The 18865-nt window shown below is 41.0% G+C and overlaps 2 protein-coding genes across 4 annotated transcripts; both read left to right on the plus strand.

The window, feature by feature from the left end:
- Positions 1-419: 419 nt before the first annotated feature.
- On the plus strand, positions 420-13419 carry LOC108892186 (WASH complex subunit 3). Of its 3 annotated transcripts, none has more exons than XM_018689614.2 (13): positions 422-1422; positions 6593-6702; positions 8110-8149; positions 8242-8270; positions 9268-9334; positions 9884-9942; positions 10120-10152; positions 10721-10784; positions 10890-10960; positions 11501-11533; positions 11617-11721; positions 12664-12752; positions 12834-13419. In XM_018689614.2, the coding sequence occupies exons 2-13, from the start codon at positions 6600-6602 to the stop codon at positions 12852-12854; spliced, it is 714 nt and encodes a 237-aa protein (XP_018545130.1). In that variant the 5' UTR covers positions 422-1422; positions 6593-6599; the 3' UTR covers positions 12855-13419. The 3 variants fall into 3 exon arrangements, with proteins under 3 accessions (XP_018545132.1, XP_018545130.1, XP_018545131.1); XM_018689615.2 differs by having other exon boundaries at positions 424-1422; positions 12667-12752; XM_018689616.2 differs by lacking the exon at positions 10120-10152 and having other exon boundaries at positions 420-1422.
- A 2410-nt stretch (positions 13420-15829) lies between these two features.
- On the plus strand, positions 15830-18277 carry LOC108892190 (heat shock 70 kDa protein 1). Its single transcript, XM_018689622.2, has 2 exons — positions 15830-15973; positions 16153-18277. Exon 2 carries the CDS (start codon positions 16172-16174, stop codon positions 18089-18091), a length of 1920 nt encoding a protein of 639 aa, XP_018545138.1. The 5' UTR covers positions 15830-15973; positions 16153-16171; the 3' UTR covers positions 18092-18277.
- The last annotated feature ends 588 nt before the right edge of the window (positions 18278-18865 follow it).

Here is an 18865-nt window from a genome sequence, read left to right on the forward strand (position 1 = left end):
TGATCAGCTAAGATTGTTCCTGTAACAAGGTTTAATAATTACTGTTCATCAGAACTAATCATAATAACTGATCATTTTTAAAGAAAATATGTCGAAACCTTCTGGTTTCAGCTTCTGTCGTCTCCTGTGATCCTGAACTCAGTCTCTGGGTTTCACTGGACAAACGAGACACTTGAAGACGTCACTGAGGGTTTTTAAATCAATAATAAATGATCTTTACATGCAGCTGTAATCTGTTTAGTTTTATATAGTTTGTGCTGTTGATATGTGTCATTATTTCATCATGTAGAGAATGAAACAAAGTGACGTTTTGTGCAACAGTTTAAAACCTGAAGAGATTCAGTTTACTGATATATGTATATAAATATAGAAATATTATATTTACTGATAGAAAGAATAGAAAATCTTCACATCTGAGAAGTTTTTCTGTGTCAGTGAGTTTCCTGCAAAGAGAAACCAGACACCTGAGGCAACAAGTGGACGATGTTCTCAGCGTCTGATGAGTTTTCTTTCAGCAGGTGTGTCCCCCCCCTCCCCCCCTCGTTCAGGGGGGTTTCTCTCTCTCTCTCGACAGAAGGAGAAAAGAGGCCAAGCGAGGACAGGAGAGAGGAGTGAAGAGGAGAGGACTCGGCTTCCTTCCCTCGGTGTGGTTTCCTGTTTGTAGGTGGGAGGATGTTGAGACGGTTGCAGCAGCGTTCACACAGCGCTGCAGCTTTTTAACACCCGGCGACGCTCTGAGGCGTCACAGCCGACGTCTCCTGATTGGTTCGAGGTGTTTGTGTGAAACACTCTTTCTCTCTCTGACATTTTGCTGCGAGCTTCTCTCCCAGTTTCCACCACCAGTTGCAGTGGAGGGCAGTTTGATCAGCCCACACACGTCGCTCACCGCGACTGAGGTGCAAACTTTGATGGTATCTGGTTGGTTAGTGAGTCACCTGGTTAGTGAGTGAACCTCTGCAGACACCTGTCACACACTCACACTCACACTGATGATCTGTGCTGAGTTCAGACGTTAAAGCGTCTTGTGATATTTTACAGGCTGCACCTCCGTCTGTTTGGACCTGAGCTGACGGCCCGTCGCCACCTCGCTGTGGCGGGAGATGAAACCAGAGCAGCTCAGGAGGTGATTGGGTGCAGCGGCGGCAGAGGAGGAGAGTCAGTGACAAAAAAAGGGGGAGGGAGGAAGGAGCGAAGTAGGTCGGTGGAGGTGCAGCTCAGCTCATCAGGGGAGGAAAGGCGGGCGAGACAGAGAGAGAGAGAAGAAGCCTTCAGACATGGCGGATGTTTGGTTACAGTAGTCGCCTCATGTGGACCAGATACCGAGGAGGACACGACACCAGCCGCAGGCCCCCCCGAGACTTCACCCGTCCTCCCTCCTCCGTCCAACTGATCCTCCGACCGACCGTCTGTCCTCAGGTGTAGGTGAGTTCTCCTTCGTTTTATCTGTGTGGTGGAGGTTTTCCCAGCATGCACATGGGGCCGAGGTCGAGCTGAAGGTTCCGCTCCGAGGCCAAACCAGCGTTCACTTCAGGGACCTCGGAGATGTTCGGGTTCTTTAGGCGTGGTGTGAAGCTTCAGGTTCACTCATGCAACAGGTGAAGCTTTTCACAATAAACGTTCAACACTGATTCTCCACAACATGAGTCCAGCTGGACTTAGGCCTCTAGACTCAAAGGTCAAAGTCAGAAAAGAGGATGTTGTGTTTTCCTGAACAGGGAGGTTAAAACAGAACAGAAGATTTTTACATGAGCTGATTTCTGACAGAATCTAGAAAAAGGAAATGCAGCTTGAATAAAAACCGAGCTTCAGTTCGCAGCTTTCAGAATAACGCGCTGCTTTTGGAACCTGTTTGTGTTTCTGTGCTCGTTTTCAAACCATCACACTGAGTGGACGTCTGCTTTGGTTTTTTTTTGGCGTCCTGTGTTTGAGGCCCGGTGGTCGACGGACGGTCTTTAAACCACAACGACCCCGTTTCACATCCAGACAGGAGCCTCAGTCACATGTCGTCCTCCACCTCTGCCTCTGCCTCAGCTCTGAGGAAAAGCTGAAACATCCAGTGAATCACTGGAAATAAAACACAGATCTTCTGCTCTAAAAGCTCTAAAAGTACTTTCACTCAGTTCTGAGATACTTCTACTCCACCACATATTGTACTTTTACTCTGCTACATTTTTCTGACGGCTGCAGTTACTTTATATTTTAGATCTTTAGTTCAAAAACTTTATTAGAGTAAATATGAGCAGAGCTGAAATTATGAATCAACTGGAAACAACTTCATCATCATTTGTCATCTGTCATGTAAAAGTACTAACAGTAATTGTAGTAGCAGTAGTAATATTAGCAGTAGTTTCAGTAGCAGCAGTAGTAGTAGTATTTGTATTAGATGTACTTGCTGCATCATTAAAGTGATCAACATGAATCTGTGTAATTAACAGTAAAATATTTGTTCTGCACAGTGAGTACTTTAACTCCTGTACTTTAAATATATTTTGATGCGAATACTTTGAGTACTGCGTTTTAAAGGAACAGTTTGATATTTTGGGAAACGTACTCGCTCTCCTGTCAGCAGCTGTTAGCTTAGCTTAGCATAAAGACTGGGAACAGAGGGAAACTGTTAGCCTGGTTCTGTCCACCTGCTGTCACGTCTGAACCTCAACCATCAACATTTGTTTAATCTGCAAAAGACTTGAGACACAAACTAAAGAGTAAAAACAACGAGTCACCATCCTGCCGAGGTGATTACATTACATTACATTACATTACATTACAGAGTAACAGATTACATTTATTTGGCCAATGTTTTTGATCAAAACAACTTAAAACAAGTGAGTTCAAACCCAAAGGGAGAGAGACGAATACAAAGCAGATCCGACCTTTTCTCAGTCGGTAACAGGAACTTCCTGCAGTTTCCAGAAAACTGGCAGCAGCTCCGGGAAGTTAAACTGCTCCTGTCTGAACGAGGAAACAGACTCAAGTAGTGTAACTAAGTACAGTTTTGAGGTATTTGTACTTTAAGTACAAGGCCTTTAAGGACTCTTACTTACATGCTTCCTGATTTTAAATGATCATTTAAGTTCTATATTCTCATTTAAAGTAACTTTGATGTACACTTACTGTAGTACTATAGTACTGAGTATTTCTACTTTACACTACTTTAAACTACTACATGTATCTGACAGCTGTAAATACTATTAAAATATAAAATATTAAAATATAAAACAAAACATAATTCATTATTAAAGATAAACGACTCAGCAGTGTGGGAAGTAGTTAAACTGTGACAGTAAAGAATGCACCTTTAATGAAGTATTTTTACATCTGAACAGTATTAAATGATCCTTATATTTATTTACAATTCATATTATCATTTATATTTATTTTTTCGGTTCAACGCTGTAAAGAAGAAGAAGTTTAGAAGCTTTAAACTCGTCTTTGGCGTGAACCAGCTTCAACTTTCATTTTGATTCTTCTGAACAGGAGATTTTTATCTCTGTCGAATATGAAGCTCGGCCGCGTCATTAACTGTTTGATTAAAACTATTTGATGCTGTTATCTCGTCTTTTCCTGTCTCACTTCCTTTCTGCATCTTTGACCTTTTTTACACTCACATCTACTCTCTGCTGTTAATCAAACATTTCAGGGGTTTTTTTCTTCTTGTGCTGGGAAACAAAACAAAATGAGCTCAGTGATGGAGGCAAAACTCACAAGATGGCCGCCTTTCATGTTGTAGCGAGCTGATTTAGATTTTTGTGAGGAGGAAGACATGAAAAGTTTAGAGTTTTTAGATGAATAAAGATGTTAAATGTTGAGTTTTTTCCAGTCGTGGAGCCTCTTTCTGCTGCAGGCTGAGTGTGTGTTTATCTGGAGGTTTCCATGTTCATGCTCTGAGTGGGTGCAGGTATTTTCTGTGTTTCCAGTCTTTGGAGCCGGTCTCTGGTCGTTCAGTGGAGACTCAAGCTCCTGCAGAGAAACATGATACCAGTCAGTCGAACCACGTGTCAGATGGTTTTCCTTCCTGTATGACGCACCTCTGTGATCAGGAGGTAGATTATTGTCATCGACTTTTTCTTCTGACGCCTCAGGAAAGTTAAAAAAACAAGCAGTTATTGTAGAAAATAGAGCAGTTTCATTTTCAGGAGCTCAGAGAAGATGTTCTGACACGAAGACGTAAAAATGCAAAATTAGTTTGTTTCTTCAGAGTGGGAAGGAACGAAATGTTTCAGTCTCATGAGTTTTAAAAGGTTTAACATCTAAACCAGTGATGAGACGAGCGGTGGACGATGAGATCAGCTCTGAAGTCTCAGAGACGTTTAATAAAAACTCTGCGCTCAGACCTGAGGCCTCACAGACCTCAGAGTCTGTCCACATTAGACCGGGTGAATCAGTGAATCAGCGTCGCTGAAAGTTAAACCACAGCAAAGATACACAAAGAAGAAAACTAGTTTGGTTAGGACTGAGTCCTAAAACCAGGAAGTCAGTTAGCATGTTAGCATGTTAGCTCTTCCTGTTGTCAGTGTGTTTCTGGTTAAATGTGTGAAATAAGGTCTGTGGTTTTAACACAAGCTCCAGACATTTTCAGGTTTTATTCTCCGACATAAAATGGGTCAGTAAATCCCCCACTCCTGATGTTTGAAGCTTTTACGTGTCTTAAAAAAGGCGGTTGCTAACGAGTGTCTAAATGAGACTACAGAGGTTGTCGGGGACGTTAACATGAAAACCCATCTACTCACCAGTCCACCTTTACAGCCTCGTTGTGTTTCTACTCACGCTCTTTCAAACTCTCACTAACTTTCTAAGAAGAAAGGCTTTTGTAGAAGAGCTCAGAGCTAAATGAAATGACCAGTTGGAAGCTTAGTGGTGGAGACGTTGACGTCATGTGACCGTGGTGTAGTTGGTTTATAGCCTAACATTAGCTTCTTACTTCAAACATCAGAACAGTGGTGTTCATCTGTGAAGATGATCTGATCAACTAAACCTGAAGGATCAGAAACTTTAGCTGCTCACTGTTTATTTTCTGGAATAATCCAAAACACTATGAAAGAATCCAGTTATGTTTCTGTTTGATTTGATCCCAGCTCTTCAGAAAACTTTCCCTCTGCTGATTCCCTCCGTGCGTCCTTTTGTACACTTCATCATCGCCGCTGTGTTTTCACAACGCAGTGCATTGTGGGTTATTTTTAAGGGTTAAACTCTCACACGACTCCTGAAATCTCATCTTCCTCTCAGACTCTGTCTCTCTCTGAACAGATGTGACTCTGAAATTTCTTTTTTTAACTTTAAATTCAGCAGCAAGGTCACCAACGCCCCCCCGTAAATATAGTTCATCTGAGAAGTGTCGTATCGTCTGAGCTCAGCAGAATCGTCCCTGTGTGATTAACTGATGATGAAACTCTCAGACCACAGAGGTTTTCGTTTTTATATCTCATCCTGTTCATTTCATGTCAGAGTTAAAGTCGATTTCAGGTTTCAGTTACTTCACACTCTGATCTCAGGCCTCCATGGTTGTTGTGTTTTTTTCTTAATGTAGTGGAAATTTGACATATTTTTAAGTGAGGAGATCATTGGTGGAAGTTTCCAGTTGTTCACTTCTAAAGCAGGAAAACCACAAAGTGAAAAACACCAAACATCCACAGAGCAAGACGCCTGACGGTAAAAACACTGAGTGATCTGTCGGAGTGAAAAACTGTTGTTGAGAATAAATGACGGACGTGTTTTAATCTCGTCTGAGCTTCAGGTGGAACTGAGGAAGTATTCAGCTCCTCAAGTAAAATCACATCATAAAAATACTCTTTACTTTAACCAGAAACATCTCTATATATATCACTACCAGACTCCACTGACAAAAACAGGGATTTTGGGTTGTGTGTCTGGTTAAACACTTTGCTCTGCAGGTAATCAGTTTGAGTTTTTTATTAACTGTTTTACCCTCATTAAGGATCAGTCTACTAATTAGTTTCTTGATTTAATAACTGATTTTAATTAATAGTAATTGACACTTTCACAGTGTTTGTTTTGTCCAAATCTCAAAATTATTCAAAATAAAGTGGAATTAAAAAACGACTTAAACGATTATTGCCATCAATTTACAGATTATTCAACTAATAATTTCAGTTCTACTCATATCTACTGTTGGGTTTTATATTTTAAAAAAGTCCAGCTGTCAGATAAATGAGGTGCAGTAAACATACAAAATCAGTTACACAGTTATAAAAATAGAAGTAGAGAGTAGTATTTAGGGTCTGTGTTCACTGCTGCTTTAACCTGAACATACGTCATATTTGATCATCCTTACGTGACTATTTTTAGAGGATGATCTTTTGTTTTCAGCAGTAAACCTCTGTTCTCCATCAGCGTGGCATCTGAGGTTACTTCTGATTTCCGTTATACTCGGCAGAGCAGCAGCAAAATGTGGATTAATCCACCGCTGAAAATAGTCCCCAACAAACACACCATTTCCTCTTGTTTGAGTGACTCTGTGAGGAAATGACAGAGCCACAGAGACGGTGGTGAAGTCAGAAACTACTGAGAGACGTATTTAAATAGATGTTTTTATTCTGGATAAAAAGCTCTGACGGTTTCCTCCTGTCCTCAGGTGAACCATGGAGGCCTCCTGGTTTCTCGTGGCTCTGTCGGCCACCGTCGTCATCTCCATCGTCCTCCTGGCCGTCGTCTGTCTGGACTGCTGGAAGAAAGGCCCAGAGTGTAAGACCACAACACAACACTGCACAGACATGTGGCGAGGAAACTAGTCTCACATGGCGACATACGTTTGTCACATGATCTACAAACTAACATGAAGAACAAACTAATGAGGATCGTCCTTAATCTCAGTCTTGGAACACAGATTAGCTCAAATCCTTCAAAGCTAAAACTTGTTACGGTTTATTTCCAAATTATTTTACCGTGAATTTTCAGTTTGTTTGGGACGTTCATGACCTGAAGATAAGGGCCAGTGTATCTAAGGAAATCAAATCTAAAAAGCAAGGTAGGAAGAAGTGAAAGAAATTTATCTGCCAGACAAATATAATACAATAACAGAATGAAACTATTAAATATATTCTATTCTCTATTATATATAGAGACTATTAAGTATCATTTAATGAATGAGTAAACATAAAATGAGTAACGTAAACACGTTCATAAAAAGTCAAATTTAATTTGGATTCAGTCGTATCTCAGACTAGCCGTTGCTAATATCGCTCTACAAGCAGCGTAGCAACATGTCCACAGATAAACCTGAACAGTTCTCTGTGTCTGACTGACTTCATGTGAAACTAATGAGACTGAGCTGCTATAAACAGGAACATTAGCAGAGAGTTCACTGCTGCTGATGAGGAGCAGCCATCTTGAATTCTTATGTCGGGGTTGGTGGGATTTCTACGACTTTCTAAGGTGGAAATCCGACGTTACAGTTGAAACTTCCGACTGAGAACTCAGAAATTCCGACTTCCGAGTACAACTGGAATGCACCATAAGTTACATGGAATATTCTGGGGTCATGTGACTGTGACTGTCAGTCTATGGACGTGATTAAAACAGCAGAGTCAGTAAATGTAAACATACTTCATAAATTATATTTCATTCTTTTGGAAAAATGTCTTCCCTGTTTTGAATTTACACTTGAACTCCATGAGAAGCCGGATGTCTGAGTTTTCTACCAGCACTTAAACACAGCACATGGTTGATACACAGTGTTTTTTAGATGTCAATCTGCATGTGAAGCAAATGTTCTCAGATCCACGACCCTGAGGTTGAATAATTCTAAATAGATGTGTAAAATACTGATATTTAATCAGGTTGTGTTTGATTTATGTGTGAAATTGTTTCGTATTTGTTTGTGGACAGTTAATTAGTGAACTCCATACACCACAGCTGTCACCATCACTGAGACCTGTGGTTAACAGTTGCTCTGCTCGTTCATAATGACTTGACCTAGATAGGGCATCCGGTGGTTTTCGTCAGGGCATCGTTAACCAGTCCCACACCATCAAACGTTTTCACACCCGCTCATTGCTGGTCAATACAGTCTCTGATTTCTGCTTTCAGCTGCTGAGAGAATAAATCTTAACATTTTGATGATTAAAATTAAATGTTTTTTTTTCTTTCCAGCCGTCATCAGGGAAAGAAACGCTTCTGACGAATACATACCGTAAGTCTTCATAAGTGAAGGATGATTTTATATGAAGAGAAAACTGAACAATGAGTAAAATCTAACGTGTCTGTTTTGTCTCTTTTACTCAGACCCAATCAATTCAGAGTCATCCATCCATGTAAGTCTGAAAAAACTTACTTAAGAGAAGTTTGTCAGAGTTTAAGAAGTTGGTTTTAATGGATAAAAAGTCTGTAAAACAGATTAAACTCTTCCCAGAAACATAAAATCCTTAAAAATAAGGATTTACTGTTAAAATCAATGAGCTGGTTTTTATTCTAGAGTAAAAACACATGACCTGAACAATTTATACTGGCTGCTCATTATGTGTCATTAATGCAAATTGTATGTGGGACTTTTTTTCTTGTGTGTTTCATTAGTAATTCAGATTTTAACAGGCATGTCTGATAATGTGATAACATTTCTTAAATGCTTTTTAAATGTATATATTTTTAATATACTAACCCAAGTTAAAAATGACATTTTACAGTTTGGTCATTTCATGACCTTGATGTTTACTTGTGCATCTGTGTGGTATTCTGGGTTCCAGTGCAGAGTGCATGCTGTAAACATGTGGGAGGCTCATTCAAATGAAGCAGCACAAAGAGAGTTGCTGGTGTTTCGGTGGAAAATGTGACTCTATACTGAGAATAGACGTCTCAGAACTGAATATCTGCTGCTGCTGTGGTGATTTTATCCAGCAAGATCAAACTAAATATTCAGAGCAAATGTGCAGCAATAACAGAATAATGCTTCAAATGTAAATAAACCACATTAAATCAACATGATGTGACTTTTATCACCCTAAAATCTCAGCTTCATTCATTGTGAACCAGCGTTCATCTCTGATATCCAGCCAGGAAACTGACGGAAATATCAAGAGTTAGAAACATGGTCACAAAGTTTCTGCCTGATGCACAATAGATCATCAGTTTGTGATTCCAGTAAAACCAACACTGAACTTAGACCTTTATAAGAACATTGTACTGAGTTTACAGTTGATTATTTTAGTGTGCGAGATAATGTGTGTCTTATGTTTCTATGCTGATGATACTGTCATTAATGTTGATGTTGACAACAATGATGATGATGGTGACTCTCTCTTTGTCGCGGTGCAGCGCAGCCAACCAGTGAACTGAACTCCTCCCGCTCTGCTCCTCACCTGCTGTCACCATCGAGAATCATGTGAGTCAGGTTTCATTATAAAACACACCTGGTTCATACCTGCCCAGACTACGAGGCCTCCCAACAGTACCACCTAAACTCATGAGTATGACAACACAGTTTACAGTTTTGATTCAAATGTTTTCTGTCCCTTCTGAAGAATTGATTTCATTGACTTCTTTCTACTGACAGCTGAGTGGGAAAGTCACTTTGAAGAGTAACAACTTTATTATTAAGTAGAATAGAGTAAATACAAGCAGTCATTATTAGATTTCATCATTTTGACACTGAACTGACTTTTAACTAAAATTTTAAAATAGTTTTTGAGTTTGTGAGTAGAAGTGACAGGTTCTTACTTCTATCTTTAACCTAAGTCCAAACTTTTAGCTTTTAGCAGTTTGATAAATACAGTCACTGGTCAGGTAGAATTACTCTGACTTCCTGGTCTGGTTTTTGAGAGATGAAAACTGGGGTGACAAAGGACAGAATCACCTTGTGTTGGGGCTCTGATTCAAACAGAAAATGAATCCCTCAGGTTTAACTTTGTTTTCATCTGCTCTTCATACTCAGGTCATCTTCAGATCCTGGAACTCAGCGGAGACAACGATCCTTCACCCCAACAGAAACCGGTGAGAGCCTCCTTTTCTTCAGACTTTTATGTGTTGATGTGTTTGTCTTTTTTCATTTGTTAAGTCATGGTTCATAAGTAACATTAGTCAGGCATTTATCTTCGTTTCATATCCTTTTCTGCAGCTTATCTCTGATCTTTAAAAATCTTAATATGTTAATACTTTTCCATCCCACAGAGAGTAATCCAAGTTATGAGAATCCACCCGAAGGTAACATCATGTTTGCTTTAAGTGCAGCAGGAAACATTTCTAACAGACCTCTGATCGTATTGACAGTCCATTAAAGTAGTGTCTTGTTTTTACTCTTAAAACCCGAAGACATTTAGAAAGTACAACAGTCTTGGATCAGTATTTTGCAATCAAATATCCATCCTGTACTGTAGAACTTTCTACTATATAGAAGTAGTAGATAGTAGATAGATAGTGACAGTAACTACAGTGAACAAAACCAGCGTATCTGGTGGTTGTAGATAGAAGACTTAACACATGAGCCTTTAAAGTTACATATTTCTATGTGCTGGCCTTGAGTTGGGATGCACTGGTCTTGATTTGTTGACCTTGGCTTGAGGCTTGTTGGTCTCTACCTGGGACTTATTGACCTTGACTTAGGACTTTTAAGCGTTGAGTTGGGACTTGTTGGCCTTGGTCTGGACTTGAGACTTCCTGGAAGCAACAGATCAAACAGACCTAGGGTTGTAAACAAACCGGGCCTCCTTTGACTCAGACTCTGTGTGGTATTTGACGTTGGCTGAGCTGAGCTGACCTTCATTTTCTACAGATCCTCCATATGTGAACCCAGACCCTAACCATCCTGACAGTGATGTAGAAGATCCTGGATACATGTAGGTTTCCTCTTTCAAATAGACCTCTGCTGTTTTACCTTTTATTATTTCAGTAAAACAGATTTTGATCTGATCATCTCTTCCTCTCATTTTCTTTCTTCGCAGCATCGTGATACCCGACAATGAGGCTCTTGCTCCATCTCTTGCTCAGAGCCGAGCCTCATCACCCAGTTCAGGTACAGTTTGGAAACAGCAAGACAGATTCAAGCTATAAAGTTTTCACCAGCAGCTTTTGGGATCATCTGCCTCCAGTTTATAAATGTCCACTGACAAAAACCCACTGAACATCCCAAGATTTGTGCTTAAACTAATGTTGAAATGAGAAACCAAAAAACATTTACTAGGTCAGTGTCTACCTTTGAAGCTTCGCTATTTGGGCACTATGTGTTAAAAGAGCTCATTTTCTGACAGAGTTCTTTCTATATTGATGTAAACCTGTTCAAATTGAAGCTGAGATTTGGCTCTTTAATGCTGCTCCATTGTTTTATTTCAAATTGAATGTGCTGAAGCTCAGAGCCTGAAGAACAAAGCGTGTAACTGTCCAACTGCTAACCCTAACCCTAAGCCTCAGACTCAAAAACAACTCATTGTCCCATTTTGCCCAACAAGGCAGGAGAGACAGAAATAAAAAGCAGCAAAGAAAATATAAAGAGAAAGAAGAAAGAAAGATGAAGACTTTGTGTGTGAACTGATCAACTGTTTCTTTTCATTCACAGATGATCAACACGATTATGAGAACATAAATAAAGGTGAGGAGTTTTTAATGTGTGCTGATTAAAAGACCATTCTGTTTTATTCGTTGTAATGTTATTCATGTGAATTCACATTGAAGAGATGGAACAAAAAGGGAAACGAAACGTGGAACAAGACGATGAACAAGATGATGAACAAGACGATGAACAAGACTATCTGAATGTTCCACAGAGAAGTTCCCTAAGTGAGTTCGAGGTCCATTGTTTTGTTTGTTTTTTTAGTTTTCATATCATGTGATGCTTGATGAGTTCTTCCTCTATGACAAAGCCCAGTGGTACAAACACCACAACACCTCACTGGAGTGTCAGAGGTTTTGTGAGGCCACCTACAGCCCATGTTTTTTCGTCTCTTGTATTATTGTAGCCTCCACATCATAGAGCATCTGATTCTCCTGCAGTCTTTAAACACTGACTCAACACTTTACAAGAAACATAGTTTTAACCCGTTTAGTTTAGTTCCTGGGACGACCTGGATTAGATTTGTTACCTTCAGACTCCACCACTGTGCAGACACTTCCAATTTATATCTGTAGCATTAGACTAAGTATTGATAACTAGTATTTTCCAAATCAGAGTTTTTTATTTGATTAACATGGACACTGATATGTGAAAATGAACCCAGTGGGGTTTTTGTCTATTAAAAAAGTAAAAACTAGAATTACAGCCTCACGGTCATATGCCTCTGCCAGCCAGTCTGGTTTCAGTTGATTAGTGGGTGTGTGAGGTCACAGTGACCTTTGACCTTCATCCACCAAAGTCTAATCAATTCATCTTTGAGTCCAAGTGAATGTTTGGGCCAAAATTTGAGGAAATTCCCTCAAACATTCATTTGGACTCAATGATGAACTGATTAGAACTGGGTGGTCAAAGGTCAAATGTCAGAGGTCACTGTCTGTTTTTGGATTGTGACTAACACCAGAAACTACTGGTCAGTTTGTCTTGATATTTAGTGAATATTCATGCTCCTCAGAGGATGATTCGTAGTGACGTTTGTGATCTTGTGATGTTTTGTCTTTTTTCTTCATCACCACCTGAACACAAGAAATCAAAATCTCTTGAATAGATTATTTAAGAATTTGAGGTCTCACATCCCTTGAGTCAGGTTTTAATTCCATGTTTTACACCAGCAGCACCTCCAGGGTCGTTTGTTCAAAGCGACACAGATGATACCGACAACGACGATGATTACGAGGCGAGTTACGTCAACCAGCCACCGGTAAGTTTAAACAAGCTCACTGATGTTTCTCAGCTTTCCTCCTGAAGCAGCAGTCGCTCAGTTTCCTCTTCCTCCTTTCAGATGATTCACAGCCTCAACTGAGAACAAAGGGACACAGACTGACATGATGGAGACAAGCGATCGACCTCTGACTGCCTGACCACAGTGAGCTGAACTTTTCAGCCGCCATCTCCATTGTTCTTTCTCCACCTTTGCCCCATACTGATGTTTAAAGAGCTGAATGACTGAGAAGAGAAACTGAGGATGAGAAATGACTCTGTGAAGAACTGAAACTCCTTTTTCTCAGTTCCCAAAGGTTCATGTGAAGGAAAAAGTCCTGCCCAGGTTGAGTTTGTCTGTTGTGTGATCTGTGGGGGTAAAAACCATCATTCTGCCCCTGGGTGTTTTCAGTTTTATCAGGACTTTTAAAGCAAAATACTGATCGAAGATACCAACCAGAAGCCAGAGCCAGAAAGATTATTTATAGAAATAAAACTGCCTGGTTCCTGCTCCACAGTTAGCTATGGACAGACTTAACACCTCTTTAACGAATCAAATGTGAAGAACCAAACAATGAATGTCTCCTACTAACAACTATTATTGATCAACACATTAGTGAGCCATATTATTAGCCACATTGTTCCTAATAAACTGCCAACTGAGTGTATTTGTGAGTATTGTTCTCAGACTCAAACAAGATGGATGCTGTGTCTCAAATCAAACATGGCTGCTGTGCACTTACCTGAAAAGATGACCACAGTTGTCAATAATATACATTGGCTGCTTTACTCACTTGATTTAAAAATGAACATTTTACTTTCTTGGAGACAACGTAGTCTTCCCTCCTCTGCCGCCATTTTCACAACTTTGAAAATAGAGTGGTAGAGGGTAAAGTATTTTTATAGTCCAGTCCTGAAGTTAGCATCAGCCTGGTTCCTCCACAAAAAGCCAATGGGATTTTTTCATAGTGTTTTGGATTATTCCAGAAAATAAACAGAGCAGCTAAAGTTTCTGATCCTTCAGGTTTAGTTGATCAGATCATCTTCACAGATGAACACCACTGTTCTGATGTTTGAAGTAAGAAGCTAATGTTAGGCTATAAACCAACTACACCACAGTCACATGACGTCAACGTCTCCACCACTAAGCTTCCAACTGGTCATTTCATTTAGCTCTGAGCTCTTCTACAAAAGCCTTTCTTCTTAGAAAGTTAGTGAGAGTTTGAAAGAGCGTGAGTAGAAACACAACGAGGCTGTAAAGGTGGACTGGTGAGTAGATGGGTTTTCATGTTAACGTTCCTCTGTACTTGTAAGACAAAGCTTCGTTATGAGAGGTCACCAGTCCAAAAGGTTGGGAACACGAAATTAAAATCAAGAATAATGAATTAGTTAAAGATGAGTCAGCAGCTGCTCAGGGCAGAATAAAAACCCCCAAACAACTCAAAAGAACCAACTCAGGCTTCAGAAATCATTGTCGGTTCAGTGTCAGTCGATGTTGTCTCCATTCAAAATTCTGTAGTTTTTTAAAAGTACTTTTTTGTCATTTTTAACTGGAAACGATGTGTTAATTTTCTTATTGGTTAACCCTTCCCTCCACAGTGTGTCTGACATTATGAGAGGTTTAGAGGTCATGTGTGAGCTTTACCCCAATTTTACTGACAACTCCTGAGAATGTCTTAATTCATGTATTTATGTGTTGTTACCGTGTTGTTTGTGGATCTGTAATCCAACTGTGTGAACTAGAAATGTAACTACAATTCAATTAAATCTTAAACAAAACTGTAATCTCTATGAGATTTGATTTCTTACTGCAACTGACAACTTTACTAACAAAGTATATCCATTATAAGGCCTCGGTGCAGCACATTTTGGGGCACCACCTTTAAAGTAGAAAAACCCTATGGTGGCTTTGAGGGTGTTGAAATTATTTTTATACTTATTTAACCGTTCATGGTAAACAGCCCTCGACCGGTGCCTGTGGATGATGGAGGACACAGGTTCTGCAGGTCCTGCTTCATCATCCATGATCCTCCCATAGACTGTATTTTTAAAATAATAGATGCTCATTCTGGGTCTGAAAAATAAAGCTAACGCACAAGTGTCTTAAACTACAATACCACTGAAGGCCACTAGGGGGTGGCTCTAAGAAATCACTGGATCCAATAGACTCCCATTCAAAAAGCATCAATTTCTCTCATGAAATTCTGAGTGAATACAATTTTTATGCGTTATGGTGTCATCAGCTATGTTCACTCCTTCTAATCAATTTTCTAGTGATCCCTCTGATAATTATTACATAATTAATTAGATATTATATGCGCCTCAAACAGGGGTATGTTTAGGGCAAATCAGACATGGAGGGTCATTCACCAGAGGAGGAGGAGATTTTCTCATTCTCTGTTAGTTTGTTATGGATTTTTCCTCAGTACTAACCCTCTATGGATCCTGATACCCAGTATTTTTTTAAGTAAATCTTTATTTTTTCTTGAGTAGAAAATAAAGAAAACTACACACGTGCTTTTACACTATGTTATATTTATATATAGGTCACTACTGTTGTAGTTTTATACATTTTTTTCTTCTGGGGATGAATAAAGTTTTATCTTAACCTTGATTCATTTTTGTTTGTTTATTACTGTTTTTCCAGCTTCACGCTCTGGACACTCACTCAGGTTCCTTTTTACAAAATCAAACAAGTCTGAATCATCAAACTGACCACACAGCAGAGTCTACAGCAGTTCTCAGCACAGATGAACAGTTGATGTAGACTTTGTGTGAATGTGCAACAAACCAACAATAAGCAACCTGTGAATAAATTCTAGAAATAGAAGTTTCTGACTGGATCTCTCCGGGTTTCACTTCACTGCTCCAGTTCATTCGAGAGAGTTCTTATAAAGTTGTATCAAGTGGCCAGAGACGGTGTAAGATTTCGCTTTTCACAGTAAAACAAGTGGCAACAACATTCCCATTGACTACAGCTTGTACTAATTAGGTCGTCTTTTATTTTGAAATCGATAACAGGAAGTTGTACCTTCCACAGACGCTGACTTCACGGTGTTGTGTGTGAAACGTCTAGAAGCTGCCAGACCGTCAGCTCCACAGATATAAAGCGGCAGCTCTCAGAGCAGAGACAGAAACAGATCAGACCACAACAGAAGATCCAGAGAGGAAGGAGGAGATCAGACCTCTTCACTGCACAGACCAACAAGGAAACACAAAACTGTGAGTACAACCTTCAATAATGAAAGAAAAATACTTTGATCCTTTAGTATTTGGTAAATATATTGTTTTTTATTTTGAAGTAATGTAAGCGCAGGAAACTCAAATGAATCAAGACTAAACCAGTAAAGATGAACATAAATGATGTTTAGTTTCTAAAAGGTTGTTTAACTGTTTGACAGGCGACCATCTCCAGTGAAAATGTCTGCAGCTAAAGGTGTAGCGATCGGTATCGACCTGGGCACCACCTACTCCTGTGTGGGGATTTTCCAGCATGGGAAAGTAGAAATCATCGCCAACGACCAGGGCAACAGGACCACCCCCAGCTATGTGGCCTTCACTGACACCGAGAGGCTGATTGGGGACGCCGCCAAGAACCAGGTGGCTCTGAACCCCAGCAACACTGTGTTTGATGCCAAGAGACTGATTGGAAGAAAGTTTGATGATTCAGTGGTGCAGGCTGACATGAAGCACTGGCCCTTCAAGGTGATTTCAGATGGAGGGAAGCCCAAAATTCAGGTGGAGTACAAAGGTGAAGACAAAGCCTTCTACCCTGAGGAGATCTCCTCCATGGTCCTGGTGAAGATGAAGGAGATCGCTGAGGCCTACCTCGGCCAAAAGGTGTCCAACGCTGTCATCACAGTCCCGGCGTACTTCAACGACTCCCAGCGACAGGCGACTAAAGACGCAGGCGTCATCGCAGGACTGAACGTCCTGAGGATCATCAACGAGCCGACGGCAGCCGCCATCGCGTACGGTCTGGACAAAGGAAAGTCAGGAGAACGTAACGTCCTGATCTTTGACCTGGGTGGAGGCACCTTCGACGTGTCCATCCTGACAATCGAAGACGGTATCTTTGAGGTGAAAGCCACGGCCGGAGACACTCACCTGGGTGGAGAGGACTTTGACAATCGCATGGTCAACCACTTTGTGGAGGAGTTCAAGAGGAAACACAAGAAAGACATCAGCCAGAACAAGAGAGCCCTGAGGAGGCTGCGCACAGCTTGTGAAAGGGCCAAGAGGACCCTGTCCTCCAGCTCCCAGGCCAGCATTGAGATCGATTCTCTGTTTGAGGGCATCGACTTCTACACCTCCATCACCAGGGCTCGCTTTGAGGAGCTGTGCTCCGACCTGTTCAGGGGAACATTAGAGCCGGTGGAGAAAGCCCTGAGAGACGCCAAAATGGACAAGGCTCAGATCCACGACATCGTCCTGGTGGGAGGCTCCACCCGAATCCCCAAAATCCAGAAACTCCTGCAGGACTTCTTCAACGGCAGGGAGCTGAACAAGAGCATCAACCCAGATGAGGCGGTGGCTTACGGCGCCGCCGTCCAGGCTGCCATCCTCACAGGTGATACCTCAGGCAACGTTCAGGACCTGCTGCTGCTGGACGTGGCGCCTCTGTCCCTGGGTATCGAGACGGCCGGAGGAGTCATGACGTCCCTGATTAAACGCAACACCACCATCCCCACCAAACAAACCCAGGTGTTCTCCACCTACTCTGACAACCAGCCCGGGGTCCTCATCCAGGTGTACGAAGGAGAAAGAGCCATGACCAAGGACAACAACCTGCTGGGCAAGTTTGAGCTGACAGGAATCCCTCCTGCTCCTCGAGGGGTCCCACAGATCGAGGTCACCTTCGACATTGACGCCAACGGCATTTTGAACGTGTCTGCGGTGGACAAAAGCACCGGCAAAGAAAACAAGATCACCATCACCAACGACAAGGGCCGACTGAGCAAAGAGGAGATCGAGAGGATGGTGCAGGACGCTGACAAATACAAAGCTGAGGACGACCTTCAGAGGGACAAGATCTCTGCCAAGAACTCCCTGGAGTCCTACGCCTTCAACATGAAGAGCAGTGTGCAGGATGAGAACCTGAAGGGCAAAATTAGTGAGGAGGACCAGAAGAAGGTGATTGAGAAGTGTGACGAGACCATCACCTGGCTGGAGAACAACCAGCTGGCTGATAAAGAGGAGTACCAACACAAGCAGAAAGAGCTGGAGAAAGTGTGTAACCCCATCATCAGCAAGTTGTATCAGGGAGGAATGCCTGCAAGTAGCTGTAGGGAGGAGGCACGAGCCGGCTCCCAGGGGCCCACTATTGAGGAGGTGGACTAAAGTGGCCCCTTAATGTGGACTCTGTGATCACTGGGACTGTTTTGAAATACTGTAACTGCCTTTTGTTCAATAACTTTGATTCTTACTGTATATTTGATATATAAGTTGAAGAATTCTAAAAATGTAAATATATATTTCAACTCTGCTTTGCTGAGCATCGCAATAAAGATGAAAACCTTTATGAAATTTTGTCCTTCTGGTTTTTGTTTTTATGATTTAAATCATTTAAACTTCCTGGATTAAATTACAAAATAAAACTACTTGATCAACTGCTTGAATCTAAACAGGAAGAGAAAACTGTCTCAGTGTCATTTCATCAAATCATCAACGCCTCAGCAGCATTTTACTGTTGTAGCTTCTTTAGGTCACTGTGAGAAGGAAGTCTGATATCATTTGACCTCTTTAGGTCTCAAACTGTTTTTAAGTGAAATCACCTGAGTAGTTTGGAGAGGAAAATCTATATATCTACAGATTGGTGACAAATTAAAGAAATAATCAACATAAAGGGTTTAAATATGTTATTTATTACAAGCAGATGTCTTTGCTCTTTATATCAGTGTCCAGCTTCATCAGACCGGCTGCCTCACTAAACCTGAAAACCCTGAGAGAAGAAAAAAGAGAGTTTTATAACTTTTAAACAGAATCAGTTCCTTTCTAAACTTCAGATGAACACGTTCAGAGAGGCTGTTTAATGTCACAAACATAATATTTGTTATAGTGGTGAACCAGGGGCATTTTCTGATCCCATCCCATGAGCTGGGTTTTACAGTGAGC

Source organism: Lates calcarifer, linkage group LG11 (assembly GCF_001640805.2).
Source record: "Lates calcarifer isolate ASB-BC8 linkage group LG11, TLL_Latcal_v3, whole genome shotgun sequence".
In the NCBI taxonomy this organism is placed as follows: Eukaryota; Metazoa; Chordata; class Actinopteri; family Centropomidae; genus Lates; species Lates calcarifer.

Bases quoted from the DNA above. Each gene is read 5' to 3' on its own strand.
- LOC108892190 (XM_018689622.2), top strand. From the start codon at position 16,172: ATGTCTGCAGCTAAAGGTGTAGCGATCGGTATCGACCTGGGCACCACC.
- LOC108892186 (XM_018689614.2), top strand. From the start codon at position 6,600: ATGGAGGCCTCCTGGTTTCTCGTGGCTCTGTCGGCCACCGTCGTCATC. The intron at 8,150-8,241 runs GTAAGTCTTCAT...TCTTTTACTCAG, and splicing joins GCTTCTGACGAATACATACC to ACCCAATCAATTCAGAGTCA. The intron at 10,785-10,889 runs GTAGGTTTCCTC...CTTTCTTCGCAG, and splicing joins GTAGAAGATCCTGGATACAT to CATCGTGATACCCGACAATG.